Genomic DNA, 25,389 nt, shown 5'->3' on the forward strand with positions numbered 1-25,389 from the left:
GAGAGCGAGGGAGCAAGAGAGAGAGATTTATGAAGGTAAAGTGGTGGGTGCTTGAACATTAGGCCACACTGGTTGGCAGGCGCAACACTGGTGCACTGTGGGATATGGAATGGCAAACATTAACACTAGAATTGGATGCCGAAACAGAGAGCTAAAGTCCTCCCTTATTGCAAATGTGTGTGTAGTTAGCTACCGTATAGCTTGGAGGCAAAAATGTCCCAAAAAATGTGAGCTAAATCTGGCAAAACCTCCCTTTGGGGACGTCCTTTTCAATTTTTAAAATTGCAAAAGTTTTCAATTAGGAATTGAGTGACAGTGAGTTATTAATTATACTTGGCTTTATATAATCATATATCTTAGCTCATAGCTAAGTGAGTTTGCTTGTGTGTGGTAATGTTGAATATGCACTGCCCGTCCACAAATAAATCACCACCTGGGCAGTGCTATGATCTGGGTTTGCTGTGCCCAAAGAATGAGGTCAGCTGAATACCTGAATATACTGAATGACCAGCTTATTCCATCAATGTATTTTTTCTTCCCTGATGGCATGGGCACATTCCAAGATGACAATGCCAGGATTCATCAGGCTAAAGGAGTGGTTCAGGGCACATGATACATCATTTTTACACACGGATAGCCAGAGTCCAGACCTAAACCCATTGACAATCTTTGGGATGAGCTGGAGAAGACTTTGCGCAGCAGTCCGACTCTGCCACCGTCATTACAAGATCTTGGCGAAAAATGTATGCAACTCTCGACGGGAATAAATGTTGCGACATTGCAGAAGATTATCTAAATGATGCCATGGCGAATGCGTACCGTAATCAAAGTTAAAGGAGGTCCAACGAAATATTGATGTGTGTGTATATATAGCCATGTATGAAAACAATTGTTGTCTGTGTGATGTCATAACTACATTAAACACAAACATGTGTTTATAAATCAGTGTAACACAGACAGACAAGTTTTAACTTTTCAGTTTAAGACAACAGGGCTTGAAATGTATTTATTTGCAGGAATTCATCAGAAAGGAAACGGATTATCTTGATGGATAGAGGTTTCAATCCTGCTTTTCTGGTACTGATTTGTTTCAGTTCACTTTCGTTTTCTTTACATGCAGCTATACTTGCTATCATACTAAACTAAAATTGATGTGTTTTTCTATCTTACTATTGTGCACATTTGAGTCTGGCAGGACTATTAATATAGAGAGACAGTGGCATCACATCTATCAGTCAGATTATCAGAGTCTGGGAGAGAAGCAGTCAGTTCATACAACTCGTTTCCATTTCTCCTGTCTGTCCGCTTGTTTATCCGAAAGTGTGATGACAGCAGAGATTCTCCGGTTTGACTAATCCTCTACCTGACAGAGATCCTTCACTAGTTCTTACTGAAAACGTTGAACAATTCCAGGTCAGCCTGATGAAAAACACCAGCTAACTTGTTCGGTCTACTCAAACCCCTTGACATTTTGAAGCAGGACTGTGTAACCTGTCAGATCACTTCGGCTTAGTCTCGTGAGCTCCTGAGCTGATGTTGTGTGTGGAAAGAGAAGGAATCAGATCTGGTCATCCTTCTCTTCTCTAGCCATGCTCTGTCACTCTGTACAATGAAATTTCACCCCTTTTTCAAGGTCTAAGAGAACAGTGCGTGAAAACAGTGTGTGAGTTGTATTATGCTGTAAGGTTCAGGTTGGTCCCACAGGTGTATTGGCTTCTGATGCCCCCTACTTTCCCTTTGTGGTTCCATGAAATTAAATCTGTCTGGACTGAATTCTGTATGACAAGTTTTCCGTCTGGCGACATGTTTGTGATGTCGAACGCACTCTGCCCTTGAGAAGATTTTAACTACACTGACGTGGAAGATGTGAGTCTGATGGTGTGATTTTGTTTGTGTTTTGTTTGCTGAAGTCTGTATTTGCATTTGTTGTGACAAGGAGAGTGTGAGAGGAAATGGGAGGTGATTATTTAAATGGTGCTGTTTTGCTGTCAGAGTCACTGTTAATGGTTTGGCTCAAGATCCCAAATAAACTTCTTAGACAGAGCTTGAGAAATGTGACTGGATTCACAAATGTAGTTGGTCACAACTATCCAATTCTGGCTATTAATAAACCATTAGCTACGATTTTTTTTGCAAAAACAAAACGCCTAATTAGGTGCTTTTTTGAGGGGAAGTTCACCCAAAAATCTACTTTGTGTGATTTTTTTACTCACCCACATGACGTTAAACATGTGTAGGGAACTTCTGGTGTCTTCGGAGCACGCATTAAGATATTTAGGTGACATCCGAGAGAGATTTCCAGGCCTCCTCATAGACATCATGGTGATAGTTGTTGTCAAGCTCCAGAAAAGTACTAAATTGGTCCATCCGCTCATAGTGGCTCAGTTGATTTGTTTTGAAGCGATGAGAATGCTTTATGTCCGAAAAACTAACTTAAAAAAAATACAGACTTTAATCGATGTATTCTGCTCTGTCTTGTCAGTGTATGGCCTGCGTTCACGAGAGCACTTCGTCGTCTTCTTGGACGAGAGCACTTTGAGGCATTTGTACGCTGAACGCCGCATGAGGCTTGCCCCTATTGGACCCAGGCGCTCTGACTCATTCAAGAAGAAGTGCTCTCCTGAATTCGCTTCATACACTGACAAGAGAGCACAGAATATATAGATTAAACTCTGTATTTTGATTAGTTTTTCGCACATAAAGCAAAAAAATTCAACTGAGCCACTGTGTGCACGGATGGACAAATTTAACAATGTCTTAAGTATTTTTCTGGACCATGACAACAACTAACCATGATGTCTATGAGGAAGCCTGGAATGCTCCCGGATGTCACCGAAATATCTTCATTTGTGCTCCGAAGACGGCAGAAGTTCTCTAAACATGTTTGACGTAATGTGAGTGAGTGAGTAAAAAAACAAAGTAGACTTTTGGGTGAACTTCCCCTTTAATAGTTGTTTAGGTATTGGGTAGGATTAGGGATGTAGAATACGGTCAGCCGGTCATATATATATATATATATATATATATATATTTTTTTTTTAATAGTGAGAATTGGTCCCTATACTAGAGTGTTACCATGTAGTCTATATCTGGAATGCACTGTAAATCGCTTTGGGTAAATTCATCTGCCAGATATGAATGTGTGGTTAAGTGAATGTGGTTAGTGTACTTTAAGGTGCTTTTGGTCTGTTTAATGACACAGAGCCATATGTAACAGCCAATAAAAGAGTATAATGGTATAGGAGGCTTCAGAAAAAGACAGAGTAGGATGCTCGGGGGAGTTTTGGCAGATATAAGCGAATAGGATCACAATAAGACTCTCTGAAGGAAAAGTTCAATAAAGAGAAGCAAACACAATCAAACTGTCTGTGTAATTACAGTCAGGAAAGACAGAAAGCTTTTAGAAGATTACTGAACATCAATATAGACGTCGGCTTCCATCACTGTCCCACGCAAAAGGAGAGAGATCAATTTATGCACCGTTTTTTACCGTTTAAAACCAAAATTCATATAAACACATTTGTCAACTTCTCAACCGGTGCATACAGTATATACATGTGTGTGTGGGAGTCAGGTTTGTTTTCTTTGTGGAGACCAGCCAACAGACGCTCTGAAGAAAACAACTTAATAAACAAACTAGATTATGTCCTACACAAGCCTTTCTGCAGTTTTGACATTTTTAGTTTAGAGTCAAGGGACGGAAAATATCAGCTCAGTGCAAAAACAATAGAAGTCATGATAGCAAAAAAAACACTGTGTGTGTGTGTGTGTGTGCGAGAACAGGCCTTTGTTAATTACAAGGAGGATTTGTGATGAAAATATTTACAAACACTTGTCATTCTGAAGGCTTTTGCTTGGCTGTTATTAGTCAGTCATGTCTGACTATACTGTTGTAGACTGTGTGTGTGTGTGTGTTTAACATTTATGCAATTGATAGACACTTTTATCCAAAGCGGCAGTGCATTCAATCTATAATTGTTTTTGTTGCCATTTGTGTCCCCTGGGGTTCGAACCAATGACCTTTGAGTTGCTAACACAGTGCTCTAGCAGTTATTGAGGTATAGGAACACATCCAACAACAGGGAATGCCTAAACAGATCTTGTTTGAATCTCTGTAATTAAAATGCATTCATGAACTGTGCATTTAGAATGTGGTTATTACTTGTAAATGGAAAGTAACGTAAATGTGTGTGAAAATAATTCTGTTACTATGTGAAGATTGTCTGTGTGGCCTGCGTCTGAATCTCTCTGAACAGGAATTGTCCTTCACCTCAATAGAGGAGAGCCATGGGGAGCGACTCCCATTCTTATCGTTTAGTTTTTCTCAGGTGTGACATTTCAATTTTGAGTTGTATGGACTGGATTGTTGGACGGTTGATTTTGGCCTTTGTATTGTGCTTTAGGAATATTCTAAGAAGGTTGTTTGGAGTTAAATTATTTCTTTGAGTAGGATCAAACACCCACACACATAATTATTTTCACCTTTATCCTACAAATCCTTAACTAAGTTTTCTAATAAGAGTAATCTTTAATTGTGTTTATTCATAGTGTTGAATTGTGTTTGCTTTAGAATGGAAAGGGCTTTGTAACAAACCCATTCATGCTAGAACAAAGTCTTTCCTTCTCAATAGATTGAAACGGATGCTTTTTATCTGATTTGAATGTCTAAAATGTATTTAAATGTCTTGGACATGGTGCTTGTGCACTGCAGAACAATTCTGGCCTTTCATGGAAGTTAAGTTACCGTTTCATTTCCTGCTTCTTTATTTTCATGCATTTGGCAGTTTAGCTGCTGGACTGAAAGATTTTCAGCGAATGAGTCTGTAACTGGTCTGCCTCTCACTCTGATCTTGTATAGATCTCACTATCTTCTGCCTTTTGGTTTGTGAACCCAGAGTCATGCAATTTAGATCCATTTTTCCTTTGATCCACAGCATCAGCACTTCCAATACAGCGTGAGGTCTGTATGGGAAGTAGAAATCCCCTTGCCATTGGTCTGGGTAGGTTGGTTAAGAACATGTATTGTGCAGGATTTGCTTGAATAGAAAATAAACATCATACATTGTGGTTAATGGCAACTGCAGCCTTGATCAAAGAGTAACACAATGAAATTTACAGCTGATTTCTGTATATTGATATAATGTTGTAATACTCTTCTTTTTCAACCGAGTTAGTAGAGACGGTTAATAAAAAGCCATTAGCTTTAAGACGTGACTACCTGTATAAACTGTATAGAAAAACACGTTCATAACAATTTCTTCAACTTTTATATTAATAGGCTTTGTTTGATCATTCAAAAGACTGTTAGGCCGAGTTGGCAAACAATGCACAAATACAAAAATTTTGTAACGCTAAATGAATGAACTCAACCGTAGAATACTGTATAGAAAACTGCACTGTCAGGACTGTCATTTTACTGTTCCAAGTAAATGCTTTGTGTGTGTGTTAGAAGAGCGTAACTAGTATTTCCAAATGCATGAGTATCACCCAGACCAGCAGTGTCCTCTCTCTCTCTCTCTCTCTCTCTCTCTCTTTTTTTGTTTTTGCTTGGACAGCTCCTTCTGTTCTCTAGTTTTCCTCTTTCCTCTTGTCCGGTATCCCAGCATGCATCTCAGAACTCATGAATATGCATGTCAAGGCATTATTTGCATTATTTGGAAGAGGAAGAGCACACAAAAGAAGAAGACAGTAGCTGTGTGTGTGTGTGTGTGTGTGTTTAGTGGTGTCTCTCAGTACAGTGGCCTTTAAAACACTGAAATCTTGTCGTCTTCTGTAGCTTCGGTTCTCTGCACCTGTATTTGCTGCCGCAGAGAGGTTTTTATGGATATATATTGTCTTTCAGAAGTCTGATAAAGCATCCCTGAGGAAGTTTTTGATTAAAATAAGTTTGCTCTTAGGGGTGGGGTAAGGGAACGTTATATAAAACAGTAGAATACTGGTAACAATAGATAGTTAGGCAGCATGTGATTGCCTTTTCATTTATGCTGATGAAAAAAAGAGTTCAATAAGTTTATGGGGGTGTAAAGGAGTAAAAAAAGAAAGAGGAGAGAACAGTGTTTTCCCCGAAGATGGCAAATCTGTTTTTCTTAAATGTTAAACGCTGCCATCACTCAAACAGGCAACAATTAAGATGCACAGGAAGTGTGTGTCTGTGTATGATTTTTATTGCAGTTCTTAAATGTTGTTTTGTTGCGCTTCTGTCATTTAGTGGTGAACACACACACACCTAGTGAAAAAGATCAGCAGAGAGAAAAAGACCAAGCTCTCTCACTCTCAGACAACAATGTTTTTAAATCAAATGGATGGTATAGGCTGTGTGGGTGGATGTTGTGTGTGTTTTGTGTAGTACCAGAGAGCTGTCAAGTAGAGTACTTACATAAAATTTGACTCTTTGCCTGACAGCATCAACATTCTATTATGGGCTGTTTTAAATAGAGAACTGTAGTTATGTCTTCTCTTGGTTTTGAATAATAACAAACACACACACACACACACACACACACACACAGGCTTCCGTATGATTTAGCAGCAGTAAGAAGAAATCCAATATAGGCTACTGTAACACAGAACGGATGACAGGACCTTCAATTGTTGATGTAATAACTGTCGTACTTCCTCCTCATTACTTCATGACCGGGCAGGCCAAGTTTCTGAACATTGAATAGGTGGTGTTGATGTGTCAGCGTGGGAGGACATAGGTTTGCGTATTGTTATTGCTGATGTCAGAATGAGACGATTTGGCAGCTTAGTTTCAACAAATGGCCATTGGACTGGAGATGAAATTTCAAATCAGAGAGTAGAGTTTATCTTAAGTTTTCAACTCCTATTTCAATAGATCACATTTAAAAGATGACTAAATATCAGTTTTTTTGCTGGATTTGGGTTAAAAGTACAAGTTTGGCAGGAAATATTTAAAGTTTGAAGCCAAAGTCACAAAGCATGGTCACTAACACAATTGCAGAGATTAGACTGGAAATCATGTTTAACAACAGTGTATTTGACTTTTCAATGTTTTAGCAATTGTTTTTTTAGAAGAAATTATGGTATTTGTTGTCAACCATTTTATTCAGCAAATCATGAGTAAATATTTCCAATTGCATTTTAACAGCGTTGCAAAACTCTGGAGGGCTAAAGTTTCAACCTTTTAGTTTATCGAAAGTCTTGCATAGAGGTCTGTGCAACCAAGCTGTACGCAATGTGCATTTTTCTGTGTATCACAGGGTTAATAAGATTTACAAGTATTTTAAGATCTCAAGTGTTTTAGACTTCTGAGATTATTCATAATTCAGCGTCCTACCTTGCTGTGAAAACTTCAGAGCATACATTACCAGGCAAAAGTTTAGGATCACTTTATTCAAATATTATGATTTTACCAATCTTTTAATCTGAAGGTGTGTTTCAATGTTTGATATTTGATATTTGAAAAATATATATGTTTATTCATGGCTAAATGACAAATTTCAATATATATTTTTTAGACCAAATAATGAATAAAAAGCCATTAACAGTCCAGCATAGATGGAATTTCCTTCAATACAGTTTAAAAAGCTTCCCAGGTTAAAGGGCTGTTGACATTATAACGTTAACAGAAACTATTACTATATTAGCGTCCATAAGTGGATAATGTTATGTAAGTGGATAATGTTTTAGGTTTGCACGCTGCACTCATCCCATTCACTAAAATATATGTACTGTGCATGACCTGCTGCTAATGTTGAACGTCTTTGCTTCAAAATATGACACGGTACAGAGGAGGCTCTCTCTGAAGGCTGAATTGAAGGCAGGATTTAAAGCATATTTTGTCAGCTCACTCAGACTTCTAAGCATTAATAGCAGTCATAGTTATAGTTATCTTTATAATGTGAACGCCCCTTAAGACCTCAAGAAGCAGGATAATGATAATGCCATGTGTGCGGTTTTGCAAATTCATAAAATAGTTCATTTATTTTGGAAGCTTGAAGTGAAAACATAATTTCCAGAGTAACCATTGTGTTATTTCATGGTTTTGATGGATTTAAATTGGATTACAATTTGGAAAAAATATAAATAAAAACCAGTAAGTGATCATAAACCTTTGACCTGTCGTGTATGTATTCGTATTTTAACAGTGACAATTTGCAACATGATTTTCTTTAATAGCAGCTTCTTAAAAATAATGTCTCATCATCAGTGCTTATTTTCTCTGCGTGTTAGATTAAATGCCTTATAGCGGTATTAATGTAATCATACTGTTTATGTACAAGGGATAATCTTTCTTCCAGCTGATTTACAGAGGTTAAACTTAAGCTCCTCACAGAAAACGCAGATAAAGATCTCACACCTCACGCTCTACATCTCTCTCTGTGTCTTCCTGTCAACATCAGGATTCTGTTAGATGAAAAACAATACCAGGCTGAAAAGAAGCACGCCACACACACTATAAATACTCATCTGTTCTTATCTATTCACTTTAAAAGAAGTCCAAACTCTCTGGCAAGCTCTAAGCCTTATCTTTTATGTTTTTTTGTCTTTTGATCCTGTTTTTCCTCCATTCGGTCTCTACATCCCCTCGTGCTCATAGATGTAGCATGTCATGATGCGCCAGCTTTCTTTTTAAACAAAGAAAAAAACACTTAAAAAGGTTCACAGGGGATAAGAAAATTGCCGGCAAGAAAGAAACAAGAAAAGAACGTGTCACATTTCCCAATAATGGCTGTCAACTAAACAACTATCAAACTCTTTACAACTCCGACAACAAAAAGAAGGGTTTGTGAGATTACAATGAAAGGTTAGCTTGACAAACACACGCAAGCCCACGCGCAACACGTGAAGCGCTGCAGCAAAACAAGGAAATGATAGGGAAAGGCAAATAGAGAGACGACAAGTTTGGTGACCCAGAACAACTTCCTGAATGACTCTAGTAGTGTGTCTGGCCAGCGGGACAGCTGAGCCAAGCTATTATTCAGAGGACACTATAAATTAATCAGAGGTTAAATTAAGTTGATGTGAAATAAAAGGCAACATTTTAATGCCAAGTGGTATCTCTTACACTCTTCTGCAGTGTAATGTAAGCACGCTGTCACTTTGTTTTAAAATGCAAAGGCCGTGTGTGTGGAGTTGGTGGTGACGTCACAAAATGATAGACATTTGATTCATGAGTATAAAATGTTGATTTGATAAAAAACAACCACTAACAAAATGTAAACTCATCTGGCTTCCATCTTTGGAGATGCATCTTTTGCATTAAAGGTAGAGTTCACCCCAAAAATGAGGTTTTTGTCGTCATTTGCTCACTTTGTAACTACATTTACATTTATGCATTTGGCAGATGCTTTTATCCAAACATTGCATTATCCTATACATTTTGTTTCTAAGTATGTGCAATCCCCTTGGATCGAACCCACTACCTTGGCGTTGTTAGAGCCGGTGGTGACCCAAAACAGCTTAGTTACAAACTTTCAATAAAGTATCTTCATTTGTATTCAGCACTAGAAATTCATACAGGTTTGACAACATTACAATTTTTCGGAGAACTAATACTTTAAATGCATCCATATTGTACGCTTTATCAATATAGAGTCTTACACAAGAGTTCAGCTACTTTTCATGATTATGTTCGAGTCGGGATGTTTTTCTGCAAATGCTTAGAGTTTTTACAATACATTGTGTCTGCAGTGTTGACGGCAGTGATCCATTTCGGATGTGCCACCAGGATCGGACACAGTAGGATCCTGTTGCTTGGGCATTAATTGTCTTTGGTGCGTCAGTGTATCAATGTCATTCATTATAGGGATGTACTCTGGTATTGTTGAAAAGAGCGTGGATAGTATAAAAAGATGCAGTGTCAGTAAGTACTTTGGTTTCCCCTTAATTTCATTTCAAGTCATTTTATCCGTTACATTAAAAACTCAGCATAAACATTGATGAGTTCAATTCTTCTAGACCAAACTAAACTAAACTAAATGGAATTTAGTAATTACATAATTGCTTTCTGCAACTTTATGCCAGGTTATCCTATCTCAGTCTTCCTCTGTGTAGGACCAAGGCCAGTCCTTTATCACAGGACACATTGGCATAGGTAGAAAATCAAATGTTATTAGGTTAAAACAGACGTCAGATGAAAAGACGAGTTGGTGTTGAGAAGAGTTGGCAGGTTTATTCAGGATGTTATGTCACATCACTTCAGGTCATGTGTGCACGCATCAATAATTGTGACTCATGATTCTGAGAAGTGATGTCTGATTTTTCCGGTAACTCCAGGATCATTCACGATAACAGCTGGAGGAAAAGGTTGTAAAATATGTATAATGATAGACCTGGTCATTTTGACCTCATTAGAGCTGAGCCAGTTCTAGCTTATAGTATTAGCTAACAGGTTACACAATAATAATAATGACAGTTTACAGACAATGTATATTTATTGAACAAATTGGCATTCAGATTTGGGCCTCCTTCAGAATCCATGTTTGTAGGAGATATTTTAGGTCTGGCACAATTACGTCCTTGTGCTTAATCTGTTTAACTTAAAACTTCCCAGGACTTTTGGCCTAATTACACACCTGCTTTTATTCATTTATACTGTATCTTTAAACTATCTTGCATTAAATACTAGTTTTAGGCCACAACATGACCTTTAAGCTAATGTCAGGAGTCGCATTTAGCCTTTCTGAATGCTTCTTTTTAAGACATTTGGTTTTAAATATGTATTGAGGATGCGACATGACCCATATTCTGCTCAGAGGGGACAGGTAAAAATACGCTTGTAAATACTAGTCTTTTCTAAGAAGATGCACTAAACTTGGATGCACACACACGCTCTTCGTTATCTGACAATGGGCTCAAGAGGCCTGGCACTATATAAGTTCTGTCAATGCCAGAAAAAATACAGGTAGGCTAAAAGTTTTAAGGGAGAAGCCTTGTTGAAAAGATTCTTTAAACTCGGCAGTCCTAAGTGTTGTGATTGAATGAGATGGAGTTGGTGTCTTTCTGAACTCTGCAAGATAGCTCAGATCCAGCAGGGCTGTCACAGTGCATAAACACACACATACACACCGAATGGAACGTGCACATATGCACTAGACTTGCATCGGCATACAGGCTGCTTGGCAGGAGGCGTGTCCTGGAGGGTGTGTGGGCGGGAGCACATCTGTGACTGGCAGTTGATGGACAGCAGCGGTGTGCGTGCATGTCAGTGGTGTGGATTGATGGTACATCGATGCCAGGATTCAGACTGTGAAAGAGGAATTAGCGCGAAGAGGAGACGGAATCCCGCTGTCACAAACTCGTCAAGCTCATGCCGCGTTGTGCTGCTAACTTGGAGAGAGATGGTGGGATACGTACATTTTGTGTGTCTATGATGCTTTTGCAAAAAAAGAGTAGCCCTTATATTCCAACAGCATTTATGAATTGCATTTTTTTTTTAAATATACAGTTTTGCTTTTTCATGCCTCTCATAGAGATGGAAAAAACAAGAGGTAGGCCTATGTTTAAACATATACAGATAAAATGTAAAGATTTCTGGCATTAGTCTCTAAGGGATAGTTCACAAAATAAAAAAACATTCTGTCATTGTTTAATCAACTTCTCATTTCAAACCTGTATGACTTTCCTCTGCAGAACACAAAAGAAGATATTTTGAAGACAGTTTGTAACCGAACACTGTGTTATTTTATGGACACAAAACCAATGCAAGTCTAAGGGTGCAGGTTAACAACATTCTTCAAATATCTTCAAAATGTGCTACAGCACGAGAACACAATACATCATTGCATTCTTCTCTATAAGTTTGTGTTGTTTACTGTACATAATGCACGTATGCGCCGATTGCAAAAAAAACACATACATTTGACTAAGGTTCTCTTAGCAGGGTGCGGTTCATGTCTGGCCTCTTTTAGCACTGAGACCGGTCCATCTATCAGTTTCAAGCGATCTCTAAATCCAGCATTATATCCACCGTTTATGTAACATTACTCACAGAAATGCAGTGAACAAACAAACACAGCTGAACTTCTGCAAGCACATTGATGGGCCTGCTCTTTCTCTCGCTCTAGCTGGTTGATGCATGGGCGTGATGCAACTTTTTTTGTCCCTTTCATTTATTTCACACAACATGTGTTAAGATAACAAATAATAAAACGCAAACAATCTCTTAATATTAACACATCCTTTTCAAGAGTGTAGATGTTATACAAGAAGACCATTTATAAGAAATGTATTTACAAAGGAATTGATGAGGTATGTGGTTATCTGCCTGCACCATATTGGACAGATGTGTGTGTGCGTGTGTGCATGTGTGTTTGTGTTGAACAAACCACCTGTCTCCTTAACAAGCCCCCTTGCAGCAGAGAAGCCTCATCTGCTCTCATGCAAATTCTCACGAGTTTTGTTTGTTTGTGTGTTATGATATTCAAAAAGGTCAAAGTCTTGGATGACATTCACTTCAGCTCTGTGTGTGTGTGGCCCTGTGCCTCATTTCGGCCCCCTTTCGGTCTTGCACCCCTTTTTTACACTTCAATCAATACTTCCTGACTATGTAAGCATGAACGTGCGTGTGTCAAAAACAAATAATACATGCGCATACACGCACACGCCTGCTTATGCATACGCACAGACTCGCGTATCATTTGCTGTTCTTCTTGACCAGGGGATTGTCTGTTTGGTGCAGCACTGCACCGAAGGACAAATATTAACTTATGCACAACTAACTTTCACCTTCCCTGTCCCCGTTATATCCGTTCTTCCCGTAGCGCTCCAGTTTATTCTCAGATGGGAGTCAACCACTCGGCAACAATGATTCCCTAATTGGTATTAAAGTCCCCTGTAACTGCTTTTTGCATAATAGAATGTATAATGATGCCTATGCTGTGCCTCTGAGGTCTAAACGTCCTACTCTGAGCGCCGTTCGCCATGTCTCCTTGTTAGCGCCATCACTAACGCGGATCTCTTTAAGCTGTTGCATTTTCTCATTGACTAATCCTTGTCAAAAAAATGGAAGAACAAAGAGTTTGATTGGGGGTGAAAGAGAGAGAGATGCTGCCTAACCATTCACCAATTACAGTGAAGTATGTTTTGTTTGGGGAGATCTTCTAATGTAATTCCTCTCCTCTCCACAATAATTCTCATTCAGAAAACATACATTTCATCCATAACACGCTGACCTAAAAACTACTTACAAGTAGAATTACATAAACTATGGACTTTTATTTTAGAATTTTTAATGAATCCTTATTTTATATAGAAGAACAACACGTGTAGTTGTTCGTTCATTGTAAATAACTGTGACCAGTGCTTTACAGGTTGTAGAGTATGAATGACGTGGTCACTAAATGCATTTTGTCTGAAAACAATGAAAAATTATTCACAGTTTGGACTGCACAGACTTCTGTTTTGCTGAATGTCTGAAGAGTTTTAATGTGTTAAATCGCATAACACAAACAATGTGTTAATAGAAACGCATCCTTTTAAAAGTGTATTAATTATCTTTGCTAGGTTGTTTCAACCAAACTACCGGGGATACTTCAACCCATGGTTGGGTAACAAAAACCAGCAAAGGTTAACCCGACGGCTCAGATTCAGAGATCACAGAGTGTAAATAGTCGCTGAACAGACAAGAAGGGCTGCACCGCAGTGAGCAACTATTAGCTAGTACACAGTGTTGTGTTTGAACCAATCCTAAAATAAAAAAAAATAAAAAAATTATTCATACACAATTTAGTTTGGATATTGTAATATTACTGCTAATGGAAGTTTCATACTGAGATCTTTGATTGGGACAGATACACACACGTACCCTGTACTCTTTCTCACCACCAACACACAATTAAAACGAAAAGGAATGTGTGTGAGACACGCGCTGAGAAAGGGCCTTTGGGTCTATCTGAACGGTGATCACCTGGTGGTTCAGAGATGAGAAATGGGAACGTGAGTGTGAAGCTAATTTGATGGAAATTTATTTCATTTACTGGAGGAAATGCATTTTATGTGTACTGTTCTTATTTCATGCTCTCAGATTTTTTGATTATTTTTTTCACGTGAGTGGCGAAAAGGTTAATATGGCTCATTTTCCTTTTTTCAAGAAGCATTAATTTAGCAGTACGCCAGTTCACAGATGAAACAAACGCACAAGGAAAACACCCTGCGAAGGGAAACATTAGACTCCTGAAGCAGACTAATTTAAACTAATCCTCAGTTCATGTGTATGTGGCCCCTGACATTCACTTGTTGATACAGTTTGTATGTAAATACAGAGCGTTATCCGGCTACGTTTTTGTTATATTATATGGGTTTCACCCTATCAGGCATAAAGTATAAGCAATACAAAGCAAAGCACGTTGGAACAGTTTTGTGACGGATAAAGTGACGTGGAAGATAAGACTTTATTTAGAAGTATTTACGTGGTGATAGACTTGTGGTTTTGAATCAGAGGTGTAAAGTACTTGAGTATTTTACGCTGAAGGATAAAGTATCTTTACTTTTCGCAGAATACACGAAATGCACAACATGCTTTAATCCCTCCTTCCAAACATCATAAAATAGAGACTGTGTCTGTCCCCCGGATTAGCAAACATAAAATAATGCGTAAACCTCCTAAAAGTAATTTAAAATGTAATTTAATTAACAAATTAAACATGAACAGATAATCAACTGTTACGACTCGGATTGCTAAATATTAGATCTCTCTCTAATAAATCACGTTTTGTGAAGGATATGATAACAGAACATAAAATAGACATTTTAGAAACATGGCTAAATCCAGATGATTATATCACTTTAAATGTCCCACAAGATTATTATTGTAAACATGAGCCTCGTCTAAAAGGCAGAGGGGGAGGTGTTGCTGCACTTTACAAAAACTTTTTTATAATTTCCCAGAAGTCTAACTCTAAATACAATTCTTTTGAAGTCATGGTACTTTCATGTATCAACACCTAATAGTGAGGATAAAACATTTTATTTATTTATTCTGTGTGGTGAGGAAGGCGGGACGAGAGCCGTGAGGTGGGGCTGGTGGCGTGAGTGATAGTTGGAATCAGATGTGCTCGCACCGGTCCCGCATATCTTACGGAGGAGATCGGTAGCTTAAAAGGACGAGCCGCAGGACTGTGGTTGAGAGAGGACCAGGCCTGGATTTTATGTTATGGTTTGTGTCTATTTACATTTGAGTTTATTAACTTTTATTGATTCCAACTATCACTCACGACATTCAGGCTATTGTATATAGATCTCCAGGGCACCACACAGATTTTATTAAAGAATTTGGTGGGTTCTTATCAGAACTAGTACTGTCTGCAGACAGAGTCCTTGTAGTTGGTGACTTTAACATCCATGTAGATAACGATACAGATGCTTTAGGAATGGCTTTCAAAGACACTCTTAACTCCATGGGCGTTAGACAACATGTGTCAGGACCCACTCACCTTCGTAATCATAGTTTAAATTTAATACTGTTTTACGGCATAAATGTGGAGGACGTTAAAATTCTTCAGCAGAGCAAAGACATTTCGGATCATTATCTGGTATTATGTTTGCTTCACTGGCCTATGGGTGCAAATCAAACTCCTTGTTACAAATATGGTAGATCAATAACTTCAACTACCAAAGGTGCGTTTCTCGATAATCTGCCTGAATTGTCTCAAATCTCTAGCATGAGTAATAATGTTGAAGATCTTGACATAAGCATTGAATATTTAAACTCCGCCTTCTCGGAAACGTTAGACACAGTAGCTCTTCTACGCATAAAGAAAATGTAAAATGGCAGCCCAACACCGTGGTATAATGAACACACTCAGGCTCTAAAGAAAGCAGCCCGAAGAATGGAGCACAACTTTAAGAAAACTAAATTAGAGGTATTTTGTATAGCACGGATGGATCGTATTCTAGTATTATATAAATCTAAAATTTACCTTTATTTGTTTTTATTTTTCCTTGTTGTGCAAGCACTGTCGAGCTTGTGCAGAGGCTGCAGCTTTTGCCAGAGGGGAACTGGAATCCCCTGGTTGGGCCTGGTTTCTCTTGAGGTTTTATTTTTCTCCACTGGAGCCGGCAGATCATTCCACAAATGTGGAACCAATCCAAAAAAGCTGCTTGAGAATGATTTTTCCCTTTTTGGGATGGCACTACAAGACATAAAACGTTTATAGTTGATAAATGGACATGATTAACAATACTTACACTTGGTTTGCGTCGTATATCCTTATCTTTTTTCTCAGCAATTATTTCTTATCCCCCCTCCACTGTGTCTGTTAGTAAGATTTGTTTGTTTATGTTATTACAAATAGTGCGGTGAGTGGAAGGCATGTCTATGCTATATCAGATTTCACACACAATTTCCAAAATCAAGAACAGTAACCTTAAAATACAAATTCTGTCATTTTTTACTTAACCCCATGCAAACCCTCAACAAACCCATACTGTATAAGTTTCCTTTTTAAAAGTTTGAAGATTGACTGAAATATCAAGTAAGAGCAACTTTTAGTTCTGTTTCCTACACACATGCTTTCAATTTATTTTTGAGGGGTAGCGTTTGCTTCCTTTTAGTACTTGAAAGCATTTATAATAATTGCAGGAAAAATAAAGACCAACCCAATGTTCCCAATGTCTCCTTTTGTGTTTCCCGGAAGAAAGAAATTCATACAGGTTTGAAATGACATGTGGTTGTGTAAATCATGACTCAATTTTCATTCTTGGGTGAACTCATCCTTAAAACGTTGAACAGCTTATGAACACAGTGACGTAAGACACATCCTGTTTTGTATGTTTTTCTCTGATTGGCTGCGCTCTATTCAAAAGACAGCTCTGAATGAGAATAATGCTGTGAGTTTGTCAGAGTAGAGGAGACAGCCATGCATAATTTAGCGGTGTAATGAATGCAGGACGTCAGTGTGTGCTTGTGTCAAAATGATCAAGCTCTTAAGAAGATGTGGAGAGATCGCTTCCTCATTGAAAGAGACAGCATCTGTCCGGTGACGACTGTCTTTGTGTGTGTGTGTGTGTGTCTGTAAAACAATACATCATATCAATCTAAATGAGTTATATATATATATATATATATATATATATACACAAAGAAAAAAGACATGTGTATGTATAAACATGATATCTCTCTCTCATTTTCACTTCCTCTCTCTTTCCCTGGAGGGTGAGCGATAAAGACCTGGCATCTCAAACTGGCCCCAGTGGCATTTGGAACTGTCACAACCAACCAATGAGAATCCTTCAGAATAGAAGGTTGCCACGGGGACCATGAGGGTTGCCAAGGCGCCTCTCAGAACGCCTGTCCTGCTCCCGTCACTCAAATACAAAACCAGACTGGGGTTTGAGTCGTAGGGACTCTTACGCCAGACTGTTCCTGTCATGGCAGCCCAGGGCCCAACGCGTCGCCATCAGCCCTTAAATCCATATGAATCAAAATGACCTCGTAAATCTTTGATGAGCACCGTCAACTATGAAAGTAGTACAAACACTGTCCCATCAGTTGCTTTACGTGACCCATAAACAAACTCGGATTGCTTAGAGCGTGTGTGATTGTTTGTGATTGCTTGCTTGTTTGTTGGTTGGTGTGGTATGTGGTAAATGCAGAATTACAGCAAGCTAACACACGTTGTCCGTCGCACAGGCATTCAATGACACGGCTGTTTGTTTCAGTGCTGAGGTTGCCTCGCCCTTTACGGCGCAATCTGCTAACTCATCTCGAGCCGACACGCGGCCAGACGAACCCCGCTAATCCACCTGTGTAATCCACCGTGTGTGTTTATACGCACGCGAGCGTTTAGTCTCAGGATAGGGAATTGATTTAGAAGGGTAAACTCCCTGTTCGGAGTCCCCAGTTAATTAAATGCCAATTGGATTGGCCTGTGGACCTGAATGCTTCCTGTGCTGTGTCCAGTCACACATACGCACACACACATTATCATGTGACCTTTCTGTTGTGCTCATTTACAGAACCACACACGCTTTTCCATTGTGGACTCTTGAACTGGAACATCAATAGGCAGAGTCTCCTTATTTATGTGCATGTGAATGCGTGTGTGTGTTTTGTGATAAATGATAGGTGATGCTGCCATGATTGACTGCTGTTGTTAGAATAATGCTTGCACCCCCTTTAGTTACGTACTGAGGTCGTTATCTATTATGGCACCAAGACTGTTGAAATGATAGGAATATTAAGAATTTGATTAGGTTTATTGCATATGGTTCTTCATCTGCTCATGCGGTCTCATATGCACACAGACATGCCTAAAAAACAAAAGCTGTTTTAGAGTTGTTACACAATAGTAGAGATGTTACATAAGAGGTGAGGAGCATCTGTGTTGGGACTATGGCAGCAGGCGATTGTACCCAGATGTTCATGTTCTCAAATGATTGTAAAAGCAGGAGCTTTGAAATGTTTGGAGTGAAAACCGCATGTTGTACCATACTGAATGAGTCTTTATGACTTAAGATCCCCATGAACTGGAAATTGCGATTGTTTTTCCTTCTGTATTTTGATATACGAGTGAAATAGAATTTTGAATGAGAAAAATAGTGGGCGTGGCTTTTCTCTGCGTGGCTTTTCTCTCCGTGGCATTTTTTAAATGGAACTGGCAGCAGACTGAAATAAAAGGGGAGGAGCTAAGGGATGCTCCACCCAAGCTGTCTAACATACGTCATCTGATATGGATAGTCATTACAGGAAAGAAGAGCATTTTCAGATTTTAACTAAAGATTATGAGGGCATAGGATGTTTTAAAACGGAATGACACCCGTGACAAACTATTAACAATAAACGCAGCAAGATTTCATGAAAACATTATAATTTTTTATTTCACTGGGACTTTAAAGGGGAGAAGGGAGCTAGTTGTCACAATTGTCACTTTTGGGAATATTTGTCAAGGGTGCTTTATTTTTGAATGTCTAAGTCATATATTCAAAAACTTTTGAAAGATTGTGTGTAAAATCCTAAATGTCTTAAAGATCTTAATAAATATATTTATATAAGCCTTTAAAGTCGTATTATTATTTAAATCTCAAAATAAAACTCTTACGAGCCTTTATGTTCAATAAAAAACATTTCTTGAAACAAGTTTAACGAACAAATTTTTTTTAAGAATAATCATAAAAAAAATTTAAAAAAATAAGTCATTGTTCAAACAAAGTGTGTGATTGTATCAATGATCTTGCCCTGACATCTCAGTTTAAATTTTATACTTATTATTTATTTTTATATATCTTGCCTGAATTTATCCCAGTTTGCTGCACAGAAAGACCTTGTGTGTTCTGTTCTGGCCTTTATTTCTTGGATACGGTGATATAATTCATTATACAGTGAAAAGAGCAGAGTTGTATGTTTACTCTTAATGAATATCTGTCTCTGGCCACTAAAGGTCATGTTCTTTTACCTCAGTAACCCATTTTCATCACCTGGCTTCTGCTTACAGATATAAGGCAGCAAGGCAAAAATAAATCTGCTTTACAAACAGAGCGCCCTGTGTAAGAAACTAAGATATGAAACGTGTGTTTGTGTCATTCAGTGAACTGTGTGGTGTCACCCAAGACGTCATGGTTTGGCTCTTCTGGACATGTCGTAATGATAATCTTTACATGCAAAAAAGCATCCATTTCTGTTAATGTCACTGTCTTGTCTTGACTTCATTCTTTAGTGTCTCTAAAGCGATTAGTCACATGTCATTTATGGCTCAGGTGATTGGCTCTAAAAGTTGTATGTGTCCAGTAACAAAGATGGCAGCAGGCAGGTTGCATATGTCTGAGCGGTCATGCACCAGCCAGTCGTATGCTGTTTAGTTGAATGAAAATCCTCACAAACAGCTTTCTCCAGGTATTATATTATTTGTGGCATCATTACTGTATGCCATGCCATGAATAAACTAATGTTCTTGAGACACATTTTTAACACTAAGCGATCAATTACAAAATGTTTATCTGCATCTTCTTATTGTTGAGCACATTTTAATCTGAATACAGATTGTTTCAGGTGGACAGAATATAAAGGAGTACAATCTGTAAAGAAAAAAGCTCTTTTTAACAATCATCATAAATCATGAACCAGGAGTTTTATCTTTCTCTCTCTCTTGAGGGCAGACCGAACTCTGAATTCATATTAATACAGAACCCTCTGAATAAAGTGAGTGAACTCCACAGAGACAAAGGTACAGTACTCCATATGTTGGGGGAATCTCACCTCTGCTGTTTATAATGTCATTGAGAGGCAGTAATAGTGATGTGAGTTAATAAAGTCTGCAGTGTCTTATCAAGGTGACAAATACCTGAGTCAGCAGGCAGGTAGAGCAGACAGCGATGTACAGTATTAATAAAACCACTGTGTACGTTGTCCACATAATGTACACACTTAGTATATAATATAGACAATACTTCAATGTCTACCTACTCATCTGTGTTCAAATTTAACTTGGAGGCAATATTGTGTACTGGTAGATTACATACAGTATAACTCAGCAGCAGTTTTCTAGTGGGATTTGTTGGGCATACATTTCAAGTATATAGCAATTTATTAATTTTTTCTTGCTGGAATCCCACATTTGCCTATATTGTGTCTCTTTCCACTGAATTTGAATAGCAGTGCAATTGCATTTTATGAATACAAACGTAAGCACCCATACTTGAAAATCACAAACCCTCCATAGCTGCGAAAAGAGCTTGAGACGACACCCTGAAAAGCGGGGGCCTGCACCCCCCTGTGGTTGCTTTTCTAAATTTGGATGTTGAATTAGTACTAAATATTAATGCATGTCATTTTGCTCAGGATTTTATAACTAGTACTAGGCATTATTTATTAAAGGACTTGTAAAAATGCAATAGGTTATGATTTAGGGGATGGTATTTTCCAAATTGAAAATCTGAGTTTGAGCATCATTTATAATATTACGCTCAAGTTAATAATTTACTATTAAGAACATTAAGGACGAATTAAGGCTGTGTTGTTTAGGGTGTTGAAATACTGTGCTCTTAATTTCCTTAGAGTCCATTATGGGGAAGGCATTCATTTCATGGTGGTGAAGCCCAGTAATCTGGCAGCTTGGGAAATCAAGCAAGAAGTTGTGCCTGGCTCCTCCTCCCTCTCTATGTTCTGCCAGAGGACAGCTAGCTCCACCAATGAGAAGTAAGTACCGTTATGATGTAACTGTTCATGTATTTTTGAAAAATAGCTCATTCAGAGTTCAAATGGCGAATTTCATGAAATTTGTCAAGAACGGTTATTTAGCATTAAGTTATTTTAAAGGTTTAATTCACCCCCAAAAGGACAATTTTGACATCATTTACTCAATTTCCTGTCATTTCAAACCTTTATGACTTTCGTTTTTCTGCAGAACACAAAAGAAGATATTTTGAAGAATGTTGGTGAGCGAACAACGGCGGTAACCATTGACTTCTATTGTATGCAGCCAAAACCAATGTAAGTCAATGTGTACCGCCAACATTCTTCAAAATATCATCTCTTGTATCATACAGGGTTTAAATGACACGGGGATGAGTAAATGATTAAATGATCTGGGTGACTGTAATGTGAAGATTGGAAGTTGTCATGTAAATTGTAAAGTTTATTCAACACGAAAGAATGTCATTTATTTCCTTTATGCTCTGACACAGAAAATGTGGTACATTGGTGTGAGTATCAGAATGCTTAGTGGTCTAAATGACTGTTTTGTTCTCTTCAGTTTTTGGGTCGGTAGAGAAAAGGAGACGCAAAGCGTCTCTGTCACTTCAGACTGTTGCAGAAGGAACGATTAGCTCCGCGGCTTCTTAATCTGAACTCCTATTATATTTTGTGCCAATCACAGGCTCTTTTTCTTCCTATGAGAAGAGTATCCTCTTCAGTGTAACAAATTCCACCTGAGTGCTTTTTAATCACCGCACACACTCTTTGATTGATAAGGCCCCGCGAGTCATCCTTTCTGGATTTGCCAGCGCGTTCACCATGTCTCCGACATCCACTACGCGTTCTCGACCATTCAGTGGTTCCTCAGCATCTCCTTCGCTGCCTTCTCAGCTGTCCTCGTCTCGTGCAAATTAGCTCCTCTCGGCCTCCCTCGTCTCCCTGTAGCAGTCACCCTGATGACGGCTTTACCGCTAGCGCCGCTCTAGGTTAGCTCCCCGGGCAGCGTTAGGAAAGAGGGATGCCGAATGGGAATTCTAATAGACGTTTCTGCGATTTATGGGAGTCTGTCCTGATATCCAAAGCATGTAGAAATCTCCCAACGGCATGCGGAGGGAGAAATTTATGACCCGAGCGTCACCCTAAAGCTGTCATCGTCGCCGGTAATTGCTCGGTGCTTGTACTGGTGTGGTTTTTATACGGTGGGGAAAATTGGTTCCTGCACTTAAATGCTTCTTCTGATTCAGTTGTTGTGAGTCACACGCTGACAGGAGAGATGGAGCAGGAGAAGATGAATAATGAGAGAAAAAAGACAAGCTTTTATTAGTTTTGCCGGTCGCACGTTTAGCTGTCGCATAAATGCAGCACCTGTAGGGTTTTACAATGGTGCCTTCCCTCGCGTTTGCGACAAAAATGCATATACACATTTTCCTTTCTTGCAACATTTACCATAAACAATGAGTGATGTCCATCTTGCTGTTGCCAAATTCTAGTGCTCAGACTTTTGTATGAAAAAATTAGAGACTAGTCCAAAATTGTTTACTAGTTATAGGTGTCTGTTTAAGTACAATTATTTTTGTTTCATTCAATGACCTGGTTCGATATTTCTCCCAAATTCCAAATTCCAAAAAATTTTTATGGGACACACATAACAAAAAATGAAAATGCAATGTTTGCAGATCTTGAATACTGTGAAGAAATCTTACATTGATTTTTTTGAATTTTACATGAATTTTTTGATCAGTTAAAAATATAAATATTTCAAGAAATAAGCCTGACTTTTATTCTCAACTTTCATGTGTCTTGGCATTCTCTCCGTCTTTCACATTGCTGTTGGGTGACTTTGTCATTCCTGAGGTTTGTTTCTGTTGGAATTAAACAGACACTGGAATTGAATTGCCACAGTTCAGAAATGAACATTTAATGCAAAACTGGGGTGGTGTCTTAAATTTTTCCCTGGCAAGATCTTTAAATCTGGAACCTTTTAATAATGTTTATGGGTAATAGATTTGAAGCAGATTATTAAAGTTTACATGAATGACCTTTCACTTGTTGTGTGCCATTCCACAGTATTATAAAACAGTACAAAATGATGAAGTAATAACATTCATTGTTAACCATTAGCAATCATCATAATTCTTTCAACTATACTCTTCTGTGTGCTAATACATTTTAAGTTGTGATAAGGAGATGCACAGTGACGACACGATTGATTGATTTTACTAGTTGATAGCCGTTTCCTGTTTCGCTGATATTTTCAAATCCATGAAACATGTTAAAAGCTTTTTTCCTTTTCAGAGTAAGATTTTAATCACGGTGCCAATAAGTCCGCACAGCTCAACTATAGAAAGTGAAGCTATCAGTAGCTGCATATCACCTGGCCTTTATCGTTGACTCCCGCTCTTCGGAATACTGAAATACCTTTGGATGTTTGCGGCAGGTAACCTTCAGGTCACACCTTATCAGTCTGACTGTTATAACCCAGAGGAATCTAAACAGAGAGAGCGAGACGGATGACAGGAGAAGAGAGGACTGACGCTCGCCATATTGATTTACTGCCACACGCGAGCAGGCTGAATGTATTTCCCCTGGTTGTGCAGCCATAGCTAATGAAAATAAGAGGAAATACAATTAGAGAAGTCCATGGGTCATTGAGAGCTGAGAGAGAGTGTGGACCACAGAATGGATTTTGTATACAATGGGTTTTGACTCTGTGTAAATACAGTATATGAGTAAATGCGATAATGAAAAGCCCAATTCTTCCACACTTACTTGAAAAAATAGTTCACTCACTGTCACGCTGTTTCCAACCCATGTTACTTGCTTTCTGTAGACGAATGCAAAAAGGAGACGCTTGACAGAGTGTATGTGGAAATCTATGGACCACTTCCTAAGATGTAAACGCTGGTCCTGAAGCCTGTCCGGTTTCATATTTTATATTTTAATCTTACATATAATTACTTTTAAAGATATTCGTTTAACCATATGATGTGGTTATACATGTTCTGTTGGTTGTATTCACACGTTTTTGTGGTGTTAAAAATTGAAAAACTGACCAGCGTTGGATCAACGGTGCTTACATTTTCCAAAGTGGTCACGAGAGTGGGTTCAAGAAGAACGATACTTTGTGCAGTTATAAGATGTTGAACCCAGAAAAGTGTTTTTAATAGCTACGAGTCGAACAGGTCTCAAGACAGAAAGCATTCAGACATCAGTCTGATTCAAACAATATGCTTTAGTTCCTACAATTTACACATTCATAAATACTGTATCTACATACTGTACCTACATCAACAATGCTTTGCTAATAGCAGTAAGGGAATGATCAGAAGGATCATAGATACTATACTGTACTACGACAGAAAGATACTGTACTGTATTTTAACTGTAAGCAGCGTGCAGCTGAAGAAGTTTAACCAGAGGAAATGATTTATCTGCAATAATATATCGACCTAACCATCATTTATCGTGCATCCCTACTCCCAAATATATTTTGAGGTCGCACAGGTTAAATTAAGGGAGCCTACGCGACAGCTTTCCTGTTGCTCAGTGGTGAGAGCATTGCGTTATCAATGCAAGGTTGTGGGTTCGATCCCAGGGGTTTGCACATACCCATGTATAAATGTATAGGATAATTCAATTGTAAGTCACTTTGGATAAAAGCGTCTGCCAAATGTAAATGTAAGTGGTGGCAATTTCGAGTCCTGCACTCCACAATGCAGGATATTGTGAGACACATCGGGTCTTGTGCCACAAGATCTCATCACACCCCTACTGTAATGTTATCCCAAAGACAATAACTTAATATTTTCATTTTGGTTCTTGCAAATTTCTCTGATTCTCTAATTGATTGTGTGATGGTGTTTGATAGATTCAGTAGAGGGGTGACAGGAGTGAGTGACAGAGGGGGAACTGAGATTGCTGTCATTTTACTTTTTGTTAAATGTAGATTTACAATAGATGGTGGTACTGTGTAACGTTGTTATCAGCTGAACCTCAGGACAGTGTTTGTCTGATCACTGTCAGCAGATGCAAGGTGATCCATCTCTGCCTCGTACCGTATGACTAATGTATCACGCTTGTGACAAGTGTATTTATATGCTGAAGGCTAGAGAGAGAGAGAGAGAGAGAGAGAGAGAGAGAGAGAGAGACTGGTTGTCTTCCAGAATGCTCCACTGAAGCATACTGTTGTAGTACGGCAACCCCTGACCCTGCAAGAGTTTACAAGTGAATGCTTTTAGATCCAAGTCTAAAAAGTCTTTTATTACTGTTTCAAAATTAAGCATGCAGCCTTTTCACTT

At 38.5% G+C, this 25,389-nt stretch overlaps 1 protein-coding gene across 2 annotated transcripts in view; it reads left to right on the forward strand.

The window, feature by feature from the left end:
- LOC306891126 (transmembrane protein 132C) overlaps positions 1-25,389 on the forward strand; it is a 142,526-nt gene that overhangs the window by 49,507 nt on the left and 67,630 nt on the right. For both annotated transcript variants that reach the window (XM_079451156.1, XM_079451157.1), the window contains exon 3: positions 20,954-21,094. In XM_079451156.1, coding sequence (XP_079307282.1) covers positions 20,954-21,094 — 141 coding nt within the window. The remainder of the gene's footprint in view (positions 1-20,953; positions 21,095-25,389) is intronic.

Source organism: Barbatula barbatula, assembly GCF_947034865.1.
Source record: "Barbatula barbatula genome assembly, chromosome: 2".
Lineage (NCBI taxonomy): Eukaryota > Metazoa > Chordata > Actinopteri > Cypriniformes > Nemacheilidae > Barbatula > Barbatula barbatula.